The sequence below is a fragment of the Lolium perenne genome, chromosome 7 (genome assembly GCF_019359855.2).
Source record: "Lolium perenne isolate Kyuss_39 chromosome 7, Kyuss_2.0, whole genome shotgun sequence".
Lineage (NCBI taxonomy): Eukaryota > Viridiplantae > Streptophyta > Magnoliopsida > Poales > Poaceae > Lolium > Lolium perenne.
In genome coordinates this window covers 179,529,637-179,543,521 of record NC_067250.2, presented here as the reverse complement: position 1 = coordinate 179,543,521, position 13,885 = coordinate 179,529,637, and the positions used below count along the sequence as shown (strand labels likewise).

At 45.2% G+C, this 13,885-nt stretch overlaps 1 protein-coding gene across 1 annotated transcript; it reads right to left on the bottom strand.

The window, feature by feature from the left end:
• Window positions 1–5,340: 5,340 nt before the first annotated feature.
• On the bottom strand, window positions 5,341–13,645 carry LOC127314836 (DNA-directed RNA polymerase II subunit RPB1). The gene is made up of 14 exons (XM_051345365.1): window positions 13,327–13,645; window positions 12,305–12,568; window positions 11,546–11,845; window positions 11,302–11,460; window positions 11,054–11,215; window positions 10,753–10,973; window positions 10,518–10,659; window positions 10,086–10,421; window positions 9,710–9,996; window positions 9,372–9,630; window positions 6,136–9,275; window positions 5,951–6,022; window positions 5,785–5,844; window positions 5,341–5,699 (listed from the first exon to the last, which is right to left on the bottom strand). The coding sequence occupies exons 1-14, from the start codon at window positions 13,408–13,410 to the stop codon at window positions 5,606–5,608; spliced, it is 5,580 nt and encodes a 1,859-aa protein (XP_051201325.1). The 5' UTR covers window positions 13,411–13,645; the 3' UTR covers window positions 5,341–5,605.
• Window positions 13,646–13,885: the final 240 nt, after the last annotated feature.

Genomic DNA, 13,885 nt, shown 5'->3' with positions numbered 1-13,885 from the left:
GGCATTGTATCGTGGTGTTGGTGTTGAGTGGTAGCCTTCCTGATGTTGTATCGTGGTGCGTGTGGAGTTGTAGCCTTCTTGGCGTTGGCGTTGTTTCGGCCATCTTGGTCTTTCTTCTATATGATTGATACGCCTTCCATGGTGTATTCTCGAGAAAAAAAAGATTAATTTGTGTTTATTGAAGCTTGGAATTAATTTTGTTTATTCTCAAACACAATTAAGATGGCACAAGTTTGTTTAAATTATTTTTATCTGAGCCATCTGAAATCTTTATACAATTTCATTATTATTCATACAATCGTTGAATACAATTTTTATACCACTTCAATCACTAACACACATATTTACCAGGGCCCTAATTATTATGTTTTCTCCTAGTAAATTTCTCTGAAAGTTCATTTTGGATAGATGTGGAGTGCTTTTCTTTCCATGCTTGCAGAAATATTCACTTAATGTATAAATTCATGTACTTTCTCTTAAGATGTGCATGCTACCTAAAAAAATAGTATTTTAAATTTAACATGCAATTATATGTTTTTTATAAATGGGCTTCAAAAAATTCTTCTGATACGTTTATTTGATATTTATTGCCTTTCTTAAAAGGTGATCAGAATTACATGTTGATTATAATTTTCTTCCGCTTCCATGTTATTAAATGTAAGAAGGCATGTCAGAAGAACTGTATACTTTCATTCCTCAATTGTGTTGAAGAACATGGTTTGCACATACATATAATTACTAACTATCTTCAATTGCAAAGCCTGTACCAAAATCTGACCCACCTTTATGTATTTTAATTTCAAAACGATAGCCTTTGTCTGTGAGCTGTGATGTTGAGGCGCAGATGCATAGTACAAACATGGATGATCCCAATAATAGAGTGACTAAATGATGGGGATAAGTCAAACCCGTAAAGGGCTTATTACTTTCCAAAGTAGTGGAGTGTAGCAAATGCATGTTACTAGGTTCTTTTCTTCAAGGAATTATAATGCAGACATGATGATAGCGATGGGGTCAAAGCATGAAATGGAGTGATGTGCTTAGGAGATTATGTGGACTCCCTCAGTGGTTTGAAGATGGATGGCTAGCATTTTTGCAATAAAAGGAATAACATAATAATAAGAGAAAAATCTGGTGCCGTAATGCTGAATAGAACAGATGGACAATGATAAATGCTCACCGAAAGGAACATTACGGTGCGTTGAATTGATAGCAGATTGCCCACATTTTCTCAACAGCTAGAATCTTCATGTAAAATGGTTGGTGCGCTGAACTTACATAATAATGCAAGTTAGGGACCCCAGCAATCTCAATTCCATGAGATGTATGGTTGTTGAGCCTAAAGCGTGGGGTAGTATCAATGCATTTAGAGCAAGGTTTGATGGAACATGCCCCATATAGAAATTAGAATACATGGATTTCATAAAAATCCTCCGAGAAGTACAACATGTCCACCGGTGAAAATCCTGCAGTCGAGACAATCCCGTGCTAACTAAAATGTCATGTAAGAAATTAAACCATATCAGGGAATTATATCATTGTAATTATGTTAAACAGTACTATTAGTACACGACAAGTGAGCATATCAACTCAAAACATCCTGTCAATCAGGCATAAAAACATTTGCATCTGCAAAAGGTTGTCATTTTCTCCATAGATACCCTGTGAAATGAAACACTAGATCAGGCAGTGGAGCAGAAAAGAGCGAAATGTTGCTCCAGATTAGCAGCCAATCAGAGATGCTCATCAAGGCCGACATATCACAACAGGGGCAAGCCAGCTGAGCATGTATATCAACCCATGCATGCAGAGCACCACACCACCTGATCCAGCTAACATCCCAAAGATACCAGACAGCATGAGGGTTGATCCACTAATCCCTCCATGACAACGATGATTAACCCTTTTGCCTCTCATCTTCAGGGTGATTAACTGGTCATCACTTACCCCAATCCGGCACTGACGTGTCAATACCGGACTGGCCGCCGTGGGTGACATGTCCTCGTCGTGGCTGACTTGGCGCGCCAGGGGTCTGCCAGGTGGAGTTCGGTCCTCCAGGGTGTTGACACGTGTGAGTGCTGTGCAGATCTTAAAGTTGGAAAGAGCTTGTGGCTAGCTGCTGATTGGCGGTTGGTCACTAGTATGTGATGTGCACGCACACTATCTCCTGGGAAATTTGGTTAGTGGTGGTGCTAAAGCTGCATCTCACTTTCACAGCATGTGAGAAGCATATGCATATGCACATGCACATATACTACACAAATACACATTGCAAAGTCTTCTTTGGTTTATGGTAGACACCTTCTCCTGACTTCTCTTTCTTAATTAGTCTCACCCCTTGGCGTACAGGAGTAGAACCACTTTGCAAAGTCTCTTTTCGTTTATCGTAGACTCCTTCTCCCTCTCACCTCTTGGTGTACAAGAGTATAACCACTTCGCTGAGTGTTTGACACTGCTGAGGAGAACATTTGCAGACATTGCCCAACTTTATGAAAAAGTAACATCTTTTTGTGTCACGCGATAAAAAGGAGAAATTTCGATGATCTCACATAATTATTTACTGGCCACATAAAATGTTCTTTTTTCTCAAAAATTTGTGTGCAAACATGAAATGTCTACACTCAAAAAAAAAGTTTGCCTCTAGAATTTTAGTTTCACAATTTTCTCAAAAGTGGGTACGAACCTTGTAACGTTAAAGGCATCCCAGCGGTCCGACCCATTTCGGACAAGAAAAATGTATGTTTGTGTCTGTTTGGGTAGGTCGCCGACACCAAATTAGCTTCCTTGGATGGTATTTCTATTTGGGTCGCGGGGTAGCCCTAGCGGCCCAATGCATTTTTTTGTCCAATATCCTTTTTCAATTATAGTAGAACCATTTGCATATTGCTGGAAATAAATCAAAAAAAAAACTAGAAAATAGCCCTAGCTAAATAGGGCTCCCGCCATAGCTGCCTACTTGTCATCGTCGCCATCAACGAGGTCGATGAACACCGGAGATGCCCAAGGCGACGGCCAATGCAGAGGTTATTGGGGCACCGGCGGTAGCGTAGGTATAGGAGGAGGCGGTGTTGGTGCGGGAGGAGGCAATGTAGGGGCAGGAGGAGCCACCGGAGGAGGAGCTGGCCTCCCTTGGGCCTGCGTGGATGCCCGCAGTTGGACGGTGAGGCCATCCCGTTGAGTGAGTTGGTCGAGCTTGCTCTGGGAGATGGCCATTTCAATGAGCTCCTCCTCCGTGAGGTCCACTGGTTGGAGTTCCTCCTCCTCCAAGCCGACGTGGACTTCGTTTTCGTCCTTCTCCTCGTCGTCGAGGCCGACGTCGTGCTCCTGGTTGAGGAAGTCGATGTCACTGAGGTAACCTGCTCGGCGGCGCGGGTGGAACTCCTAGGTCTCAAATGTGGCCCAGTTGTAGGAGTTGAGGGCGAAGGTCGGATCTTCACGCAGATCCGGCGACATGATGAAGCAGCGGCACCGGATCTCGTACTGTCGTTGCGTCCCTCGTGTAGCATCGGAGGCACCAGGACACAGTGGGAATTGAGTTACCACCCGCCGCTCAGCGGGCCCACATCCAGCCAAGGAACCGGTTGGTTCTCCTCGAACAGTTGTTGCGCGAATTCCACTGGAGCATAGTGTCGCTTGCGTTATTTTTTCTTCTTCTTCTTACCAGCACGAGAGGACCCGGCCTCGCGGTCGTTCTTCATCTTGTGGAACGGCCATCCCTTACCGGTATCTTGGATGTGGCGATGGAGGTTGGTTGTAGGCGGAGGAGTGGCCTGAAAGCAGCCGACCTGCTCCTCTTAAAAAGGTTCTGGCGGGATGCCCAAACAATGCCCGCGCCAACACTGGCACGCGCGCGGGGGGGGCAGGCCAACGCCATGAAGGTGGCGCGAAAGACCGAAGCTGCACCGAAGCCATTACTAGCACATGGTCATTGGTAGGTGGGCCTAAAGGAGAACGACGCCGACGCGTGCTGATCTGGATGTGTCCTTGGCGAAATATTCTGAACCCATATTCGGGTCACGAATACATCAACGCGGACATGACGATCAGTTTGCGTCGGGCCAGAATTTTCACGTATTTCTGTCCGGCCCTGCGCAAAGGGTTACTTTACTTCTATTTGCGTCAGGCCACGGGATGCCCTAATAGCTGAAATCATCCACGAGCTCTATCAGGTTGTGGAAACGCGTACCAAATTGTCAATGTTTACATCTAGGCACTAGTAATTTGAACTCTATTTTTCAGAGCATGGGTCTATTGTAAGAGCAACTCAGATCCCGTAAATCATGTCGGAACCGTATTTTTTTGACCAATTTATAGGTTTAGGTTGAAAGTGGCGCAGAACATAGACTGAACTTACCCGCCCCGAAAATTTTCTCAGGGGTCCGAAAAATTCCACGCTCGACCCCTATTAATACAGACTCAAGGGCGGTTTACAGGCCCAATGAACGGATTTCTCACCACTACTCCATTGCCGCCGTCCGTACAATAGCCTCCACCCGCCGATTTCTGGCTGGTTTGCTAAAATTATGCACCGCTGGTCAAACATCCTGTCAGCCTGCTCCAATTCTAACCATGTCTATGTCAATTCCCGATGAACCTTCTCGATATAGATTAATTCCGGCGAGTGGCGCGGTGCACGCAAGCAACATAGGGAATGCGTATATGCAGATTCTGACGAGCGACGCGACGCATGCGAGCTAGTCTTACATGGGAGCTAGCTAGCTCTAACTATTTGGTGATAATCATCTCCCGATTGATTCACAAATATCCAATCGATTCAATAGCTAGCTAGCTAGCTGAGTGGTGCTACAATTCCGATTAAGCTTGCTAGCTAGGTGGCGGCAGGTGCTGGGGCGCTTGGGCGTGGGGAGGCCGAGCCAGGGACGTGGACAGTTCTTATCAAGAAGATGATAACTTTCTGTTATATTTCCAATATAATGCCAGCTCTGGGTCCTTTGGGATTCTCTAAGTTCAAAAAAAAAAAGGAAATGGCTATTCTTACTACAAACTCTTGACCTGAAGAGTTTTACGCCGTTTGTAAGGTCGGTAGCGTGTAAATTAAGGTGAGCCAATGTGCTTGCTCTTCTCGTAGAGAGGGTGATAAGTACGTTTATAAGGAAGTGAGGGGCCAGTCAGGACGAGGAAAAGAGGACGGTAAATCAGCCAAATCACAACATGTGGCGTGTACTCAGTTGCAGGCTCATCTACAACCATTCATCTGCCGTGTTCATTCTGTATGTCACCGCAGACTACAGTTTTGAAGTTGAAAATCAGTGCAGACCGTGTGGAGTTTACCAGCTTAACTTCCCTAAGGCGTCGATCTCCAATAGAAATACACAACAATTGGTATAACAATTCTATCGAAATCACATCACTAAAAGATTAATTATTCTGAACAGCTCAGCTACGGCCACCACCGACGGGCAGGCGCCACTCATCACAAGCCAACAGTTTCAGTTCCTATAGGGTGATCGTATCGTACATAACAACTCTAGAGCTACTATTAGCAGCAAAGTGAAAAGAAATACAGAGCCAGTTCCAGTGATAGTACAATAAAACAATATAGTTCTTCATCAGCCTGCCGACATTTCCTCATTGTGAGCACCTTTCAAGGAGCAATCTCGTCGTCCTTGTCAGTAGTTTGCGGCCCGGTGGATGACGGGGAGTAGCCTGGTGCAGTGGGGGAGTAGCTTGCGCTAGGGCTGCACGGTCACAAATGTAATTGTCAGAAGAGCTAATGAATGGTGCACTTTCACCGTGGGCAGATGAGATAAACCTGACGCTTACCTGTAATTTGGAGAAGTTGGGCTGTAATCTGGGCTAGGTCCTCCGGAGGTAGTGTGCGGGCTGCAAGACTCGGGAAGTGTGTTAGGAAACCCATGAATGTCAAAAGCAGCCATATCATCTTGAAGGTACTGTAGTAAAAAAGGACTATGAATAGAGATTGGCTCACCTGGTTGGGCTATATGACGGGCTTGGTTGTGCATACGACGGTGAGGTGGGCGAGTAAGACGGTGAGGTGGGGCTGAGGAAACAGAGATGTAAGCAAAATAAGCAGATATGTATGAACAGAAGCCAGACGAGGCTATCGTTCTGACTAAAGCTATGTTTGCAGCTGCTGACAAGAATAATAAATACCTGTAGTTTGGAGAAGTTTGGCTATAAGGGCTCATCATCCTTGGGCTGCTTGGAGAGTAAGCATGTGAAGGACTGTACTTGGCCGAAGAAGGATTGTAGCTCGGTGAAGTTGGACTGTAATTCGGCGAAGTTGGGCTATAGCTGGGAGACGTCGGGCTGTAGCCGGGCGATGTAGGGCTGTATGCAGGCGATGTTGGGCTGTATGAGGGCGATGTAGGGCTGTATGATGGAGATGTAGGGCTGTATGAAGGAGACGTGGGGCTGTATGATGGTGACGTGGGGCTGTATGAAGGAGATGTAGGACTGTATGATGGCGACGTCGGGCTATAAGATGGTGATGTTGGGCTGTAAGATGGCGACGTCGGGCTGTATGCAGGAGATGTCGGGCTATATGCTGGAGAGGTTGGGCTATAAACTGGCGATGTGGGGCTGTAGCTCGGCGATGTGGGGCTGTAGCTTGGCGATGTGGGGCTGTAGCTCGGCGATGTGGGGCTGTAGCTCGGCGATGTAGGACTGTAGCTCGGAGATGTTGGTGAGTATGATGGACTGGTCGGAGAGTATGATGGGCTAGTAGGACTGTAGGAAGGAGAGCCAGGAGTATATGATGGAGAGGTGGGACTGTAGCTGGGTGATGCAGGGCTGTATGATGGAGAAGTGGGGCTGTAACCTTGCCCTGGCCCTGGGCTGAAAACAGGAGAAGATGGACTGTAACCACCCCCAGAGGATGGGCTGTAGTTTGACGGAATAGGCGAGAACGACATGCCACCAACATACGGAGAGAACTGAGCATCTGTAATGGGGGAAGCCCTGAAATTCGGACTCAGCATTGGTGACATCATTCCTCCATCAATGTAAGGTGTCCCAGAGATGGGTGAACGCCCTGGTGTCATGCCATAGTCAAGACCGTCAACATAGCTCGGGAGTTGAAGCTCAATGGCCTGCTGTAGCATCTTGTCATTCAGATACAATCCACAGCCTCCTGTACCAATAGGAGCAAGCTGGCCAACCATAATGTTCTCAGTGACACCTCTCAGGTAGTCGGATTCGGCATATACAGAAGCATCAAGCAAGATATCCACAGTTTCTTCAAAGGAACATCTCATAAGAGGCCCTGTGTCATTACGATTTATGCCGTGCCTAGTAATGGCCATCAGATGACCTCTGTATGTCATTGTATCACATAGAATGGCCAGATGCCTGTAATTCACATAAGATCCATCAAAAGATATGACCACCCTCAGCTCATCCAAGAGAGACCTGCGGACAGCCTCAATCCCAAGAACTTCAATGACTTCAATTAAATGATTACTTGTTGTCCTTGTAGCATCAACATCCTCATGACACATCACCGCCAAGAGGTTGACGCCTTCTGTATCAAGCATCCACTCGTTATCGGGTTTGAAACCTTCATTTTCCTCAAATTTATTGACCTTCCCGTATTTGATGAAGACCTTGTTAATGTCTGGAATGCCTCGAAGGGCCATCTCGGTCAACATGTTACCTTCGATCTTCTTGAGAAAGACATCATCCTCGGCAGATTCATCCTGTATTTCTCCCTTTGGAGCTTCATCATTTGTTATACGGACACGGAGGATGAGCTTATCTGCGTTATCATCATTGAATATGCATGATAAGTCATCATCAAATTCATGATTGATCTTCTCTGCGATATCAGCCATGCTCAACTTCTTATCAACCATCATCTCACGGTTCAGTTCAATACGCAGCAGCCAAGGAGAGATCTTATCCGGGTCAATATCCTCATCAGGCATCTCATAGTATGATCTGACAAATTCCACATCCTCTTCAATGATGGTTCCCAGAGGATCAGGATCGTACCATATCTCAGTGGCATGCGTCACACTACGTAGTGTAGTGTACTCCAGGGCACATTGGACATTCTTGGCCAATTCTTTCTTCTTGCCCACCTCAGGCTTCAGGAAAACAGACAGTGATGGAGTCTTTATCTTCTTGGCAACGTTAATGATCTCTCTCAACCTGGGAACACCAAGGGTAACATTCTTTGCACTGACACCAGCATAATGGAAAGTATTCAGCGTCATCTGAGTTGCTGGTTCTCCAATGGACTGTGCAGCCACACACCCAATCATTTCCCCAGGAGCTACCAAAGACTGAAGGAATCTCGATTCAATCTCACCAATGACCCATTCAAAAGATTCCTTTGTAAGCCTGTATTCTTTCAAGACCCTCTTGCTAGCAAATGTGCTACGAAGCAGGATATTGAAGAACAAAGTAGCGTTCTTCTGAGCTTCAATGCTCATTGCATCATCACCAGGGACAACCTTAAGTCTTTCTTGCAGCTTATCTATTGCTTCAACAATTTCCATCGGGTGCATGTCAGAAGGTCTTCTTAAATCAATCTTGAATGTCTTTTGAGCATTCCAGATCAGCCGCTTGAGATTCACAGGCATAGGCCATGTGTTGTCGCCAGTTGTGGTAATCTCAGTCCCAAGCTGTAAACGGTCAGCTTCTAATTTCTGAACCTCTGCCTCAAACACATTTCTGAATTCTCGAATGGTCTTCAAATCATCAACATATTCAGGCATCATGTACGTAGGCCTCCAGTTCTCATCATCCAGTTCATACCGATATACATTATCGAACTCATTCTTTTTCATCTTCAGGGAGTCCAATTTCTGTGATTCAATCCACACAGCATCCATGCCATCTTCTCCATACAAGAACTGAATGACATCACCTAAAGAATTTCTCACTGTACCATCATACTTGACCATGATGTCCTCCATAGCCTTCACAAGCCGCCGCTGAATATAGCCAGTTTCAGAAGTTTTCACGGCAGTATCAATAAGACCTTCTCTACCACCCATAGCATGGAAGAAAAATTCCTGTGGTGTTAGACCTCGAAGGTAAGAGTTCTCCACAAATCCACGGCTTTCAGGACCATAGTCATCTTTTGTGAAGTGGGGCAATGTACGATCAACAAAACCAAATGGGATCCGCTTGCCCTCAACATTCTGTTGTCCGACACAAGCAGTCATTTGTGAAATATTAATGAAACTTCCTTTTGAGCCTGCAGTGACCATAGCTTTCAAATTGTTACTCTCAGATAAACTCTTCTGAGCACTACTCCCAGCATCATCACGAGCCTTGTTAAGAACCTAGCATGGAAAAAGGATGTCAAAACAAGTCAACCAAAAAACTGATGGCTTACTCCTTCATAGATGAAAGAAGCAAACAAGGACATTCAATAGTACCTGGTTTACTCTGTTTTCAAAAGACTCCATCATTGTGCGTCCTGGCTCAGGTTCCAAACTTTTTTCTTGTGCTTGTTTAATAAGCTCCTTCACGTCATTCTTAGCTTTTCCGATAGTCTCATTAATCTTTTCCATGGTACTTGCATCTGCAATTGTATCCCCAATTCCAATACTGAACCCATTTTGCAGGAGCCAATAGTTGACCAGCCACTGTGTGTGACCCAAGAACTTCCGTGCAGCATCTGGCCCTACTTCCTCCCTGCAAACATTTAAACCAAAATTATTTAGCATAACGATCTGTACTAAAAGCTACAATGCAAATTTTACAACAAACTTACCAAATAACATGAATAAGACTCCCAGTTCCTGTCCCAAGAGTTTTTTTGCAAAGTGTACCAGACAGAAGCTCTCCCTTCTCTATCCGGACCATGGTATCACCAGGAGTAATAAATCCAGTTTCTGTTTCAGCATGCCAGGCTGAAAATCTAATCAAATTGATTAGCTTGGGGATAATCAAGTTGAAAACTTGTTTGCCAGTCCAAATTGGCCTTGGTTTCAAAATGGCAGGGGCAGGAACCTTCCCATCAAAATCTTCCCACCACATTAAGATGTTCATAAATACATCCTGGAAGAAATTTCAGAACATTTAACATTAGAAGCTACAAAACTACAGAGACAATACTATTGAAGATGTTTAAGGAGAGCATTGTTAACCTTTTCAATAAGAGTATCCCTTTTGGTGATTTTCCGACACCCAAGAAGCGTGTCCTGGACAATGCCCATAACAGGCCTATTTGCTTGAGGTGACACAATACATTTTGGCACCATCATCAGCTCTAGAACTTCAGCCCTGGTCTCAAATGACTGAGGAACATGCATATTCATTTCATCCCCGTCAAAATCAGCATTGTATGGTGATGTGACAGACAAGTTTAGCCGGAAAGTTGAGTAGGGCATAATTTTAATGCGATGCCCCATAATAGACATTTTGTGAAGACTGGGTTGTCGATTGAAAAGAACAAAATCTCCATCATTGAGGTGCCTTTCAACCTGAGAAATCAAGTACAAAAGGGTGAGCTAGAACAAAAGGCGATTTTTGTGATGTCGCCATTAAAATAATAGCTGCTGCATGATGTTGGCACTAACCTTGTAGCCCAGCTCCAAATGCTGATCACTACTTTTCTTCACATAGCGTAGATCAAGCCTCTGACCATCTTCCCTGATAATGTACTTGGCACCTGTCTTCCCAGGGGGAGGGTGAGGCCCATATTCTACTAGCTCTTTCAACCTGATATGATCAGATTTAGACATAACTTGTCAAATATCAATACAGGAACCAGTGATTACATTAAGTTGCCTCAATAACAGTAAATTAGTTTACCTCTCAATGTTGTATGGGGTTACAGTTTCTGGGTATGTCAGATTCAATGCAATACTCCATGGCACCCCCAACTGATCAATGTTGATATTGGGATCTGGTGTGATGACCGTACGAGCTGAGAAATCAACACGCTTCCCCATCAAATTTCCTCTAATCCGACCTTCTTTTGCTTTCAGCCTGCTGCAAATTGACTTAATAGGCCTTCCAGAACGCTGAGTTGCCTGAATATTGCAACAAAAGATAATCAGGACAACTGATCCATTAGGGATTAATATGGAAAGTGCGCTGGCAGACTACTCACCCTTGGTTGTCCAGGAAGATCATTGTCAAAGTATGTTGCGATGTGAAACTGCAACAACTGAGCAAACTCTGTTATAATATGAGCTGGTGCTCCATTTCTCTCTTGCCTCCTCAAATTCTCATTATGTCGAATTATCATCGCTAATTGATGAGTCAAATCATCCTGTAGAATCAGCAAGATATACAGTTAGTGAAAGGGTGCCCTAAGAACCATTGGTTTCGCAACAATTTTAGTAGCACTGAGCTAACCTCACTTCTGGAGGAAGTATCCATCATGACAGATGGTCTCACAGGTGGTGGAGGAATCGGAAGTACTTGAAGTATCATCCAGTCAGGTCGAGCATATTTAGCACTCAGGCCCAATAAAAGACAGTCCTCGTCACTGATACGCTTGAGAACATTAAGTACCTGCACGAACAAACCATGATGTGAACCAAAACATTAAACGAAAATTCTTAGAAATTACTGAAGCAGGTAAAGACAATGTAAATACCCTCTCGGCAGAGAGAATTTGCTTCCGCTCCACTGGCTCAGGGAGTTGATCTTGATCATCATTTTTCTTCTTTGTTGCTTTAAATTCTGCAACCATCTTCATACCATCAACTGTGATATTTGGCTGCTGAGCACCACAACCACTTCTTTTCTTTACTGGTTCATCAGTGTCCTGCTGATCCTGAGCCTCAAGTTCATCACCACCATCGCAAGTCTTTTTGCTCTTGCAAGCATCATAGATTCGTCTTAATCTGTTCTTTGGATTCTTGATTTTCAGAGCCTGCTTGAACTTGGGGTCCTCCTGCAAGATATTATTGATAAATATACATGCAAAGATCAACGAACACTACCATAAACGGTTCTCACTATGATGATGTGTAGTAGTTAACATGCAAGAACAACCTTTTCAGAGTTCATGAGAAAGCCCTAAAGCTAGCTTGTAATTAGGCCCCATGGTTGTGATTATGTTACCAAAGACAATTATATATAAAACGGTCATTGCTAGGAGGATATATCATCAATGCAAAATATAGATACAGCAGGTAGTTTGTAAGCCTAAGTAGTGTGCTAGATATTCTTTGAAGTCTGAATTTAACATACAAGTGAGAATAGGTGCAAACAATGGACAGACCTAACCATAGTGAATGGTGAGAACTAATACTGTTATGGTTTCATCACTAGTTTTTTCCTGGCACAAACAAGAACCTAGTAAAACGCACACACATTATTAAGATACCAAACCTAGAGAAGAGACATGTACCTCAGGCACGAGGATCTTGGAACAGTTGAAGCACACACAGCGCATTATGGAGAGCACAGTCTTGATGAATCCAATGTGGAACATTGGCTTTGCGAGCTCAAGGTGACCAAAATGTCCTGGACATTCGGCCATCCCAGCCATACATGTATCACACTTGATCTTGCGGTCAATCGTACCCAAACGAGGGTCACTCAAACCCCCAGGTTTGGCCTTCCCTCTCTCCATAGTCTCCGCATGTTCTATCACCACCACTGACATTTGTCTCTGCAGGGAAGAGAAAAAGCAACATAAAGCCTGTCAAATTTGATTCTAAAAATGTCGCAGTTTAATTTAGGCACTCCTATCGACCAGTTAATGAGGCACTCCACCGGCCATCATTACCACAGTCAGTTGAACCAAGTAAATCGAACTTACTTGTCGAAATAATTCACAACACTATGCAAACTGGTAATCGAGAGACCAGACAGGCTAAGCACAAAATAATCCTAAACCTCTCAGGATTCAGTACGAGCATTAGCACTTGTGTTGTTAGATTGGCCAACGTTTCAATGTAAATGCAAAGTTCAACTTGACCAGATTCAATATAGTGCGTGCCCCATGTCATGGTGGAATTGTTAAAAATACACGGAGTACAACTTGTGATTCACACAGAACCGTAGACTTGACAAATTACAACCAAGTAAATTCTGCTTGGATTATTTTTTATGTACATACAGGTAGTTCTATTTGCTTGTGGACACACTATTTCCCCCAGCTAGCAAAGCACCGACTCAACCAAACAAGCATCATACGGTACATGGGCTGCTGTGCCAAAACTCTCGGTAATTTACAATGGCATCAGTTCTATCTGTCCTCAGCCAGTTTGCTACCCAAACAAGACAAATTCTAGCTAGGCAAACCAGCACGACACCATGATTCCCGAACTAGCCACAGCCCAGTGAAACCCTCCCGCGAGTCCCAACTCGACACAGAGAGAAGAGAAACCAATTGACAGAGGCGAGGCGGGCGGTGGGGGGTATTACGATTTCATCCGGGCTGAGGATGCCGAACTGCACGCACTGCACCTTGGCCACCTCGGCCGGCGAGTACGGGAACCTCGCGTCCATCCCAACTCAACCCCACGGCGCAGCCGCCGCCGCCGCCGCCTAGGGTTTGGGTTTCAGATCGGGCCGCCGCCCACCCGCGAGCAAGCAAGCGCGCCGCCGCCCGGGGAGCCTCGGCCAGTCCCTGTCGGGAGGAGGCGCGCTCGGCCGAAATCGATCTCGAGCGGGATCGATCCGAGCCTCCTCTTCCGATGCGGAGGGGAAAGGGGATCCGGAGAGGGTGCGTCTAAGAAAGAGGAGGCTGGGAGGGGGGTAGGGGTGTATTTATAGGCGTATCGTGCGCCGGGCGGGCTTATCGTGCGCCGGTGCGCGCGTGGACTCGTGGAGGCGGTGTATGGGTTCGTTTAAGAGTTTTTTTTCTTTTGAGATGGTGAAAGAGTTGGAAAGGCGGTGTAGGTGGACCGGGTGCGGGGAGGGGAAGAGGGAACCGTCTCTGCTGCGGCTTGGGCCCAGCGTTGGATGGGATGGAACCGCATAT

Bases quoted from the DNA above. Each gene is read 5' to 3' on its own strand.
- LOC127314836 (XM_051345365.1), bottom strand. From the start codon at position 13,410: ATGGACGCGAGGTTCCCGTACTCGCCGGCCGAGGTGGCCAAGGTGCAG. The intron at 11,216-11,301 runs GTTAGCTCAGTG...CTGATTCTACAG, and splicing joins ATACTTCCTCCAGAAGTGAG to GATGATTTGACTCATCAATT. The intron at 10,660-10,752 runs GTAAACTAATTT...TGATCATATCAG, and splicing joins ACCCCATACAACATTGAGAG to GTTGAAAGAGCTAGTAGAAT.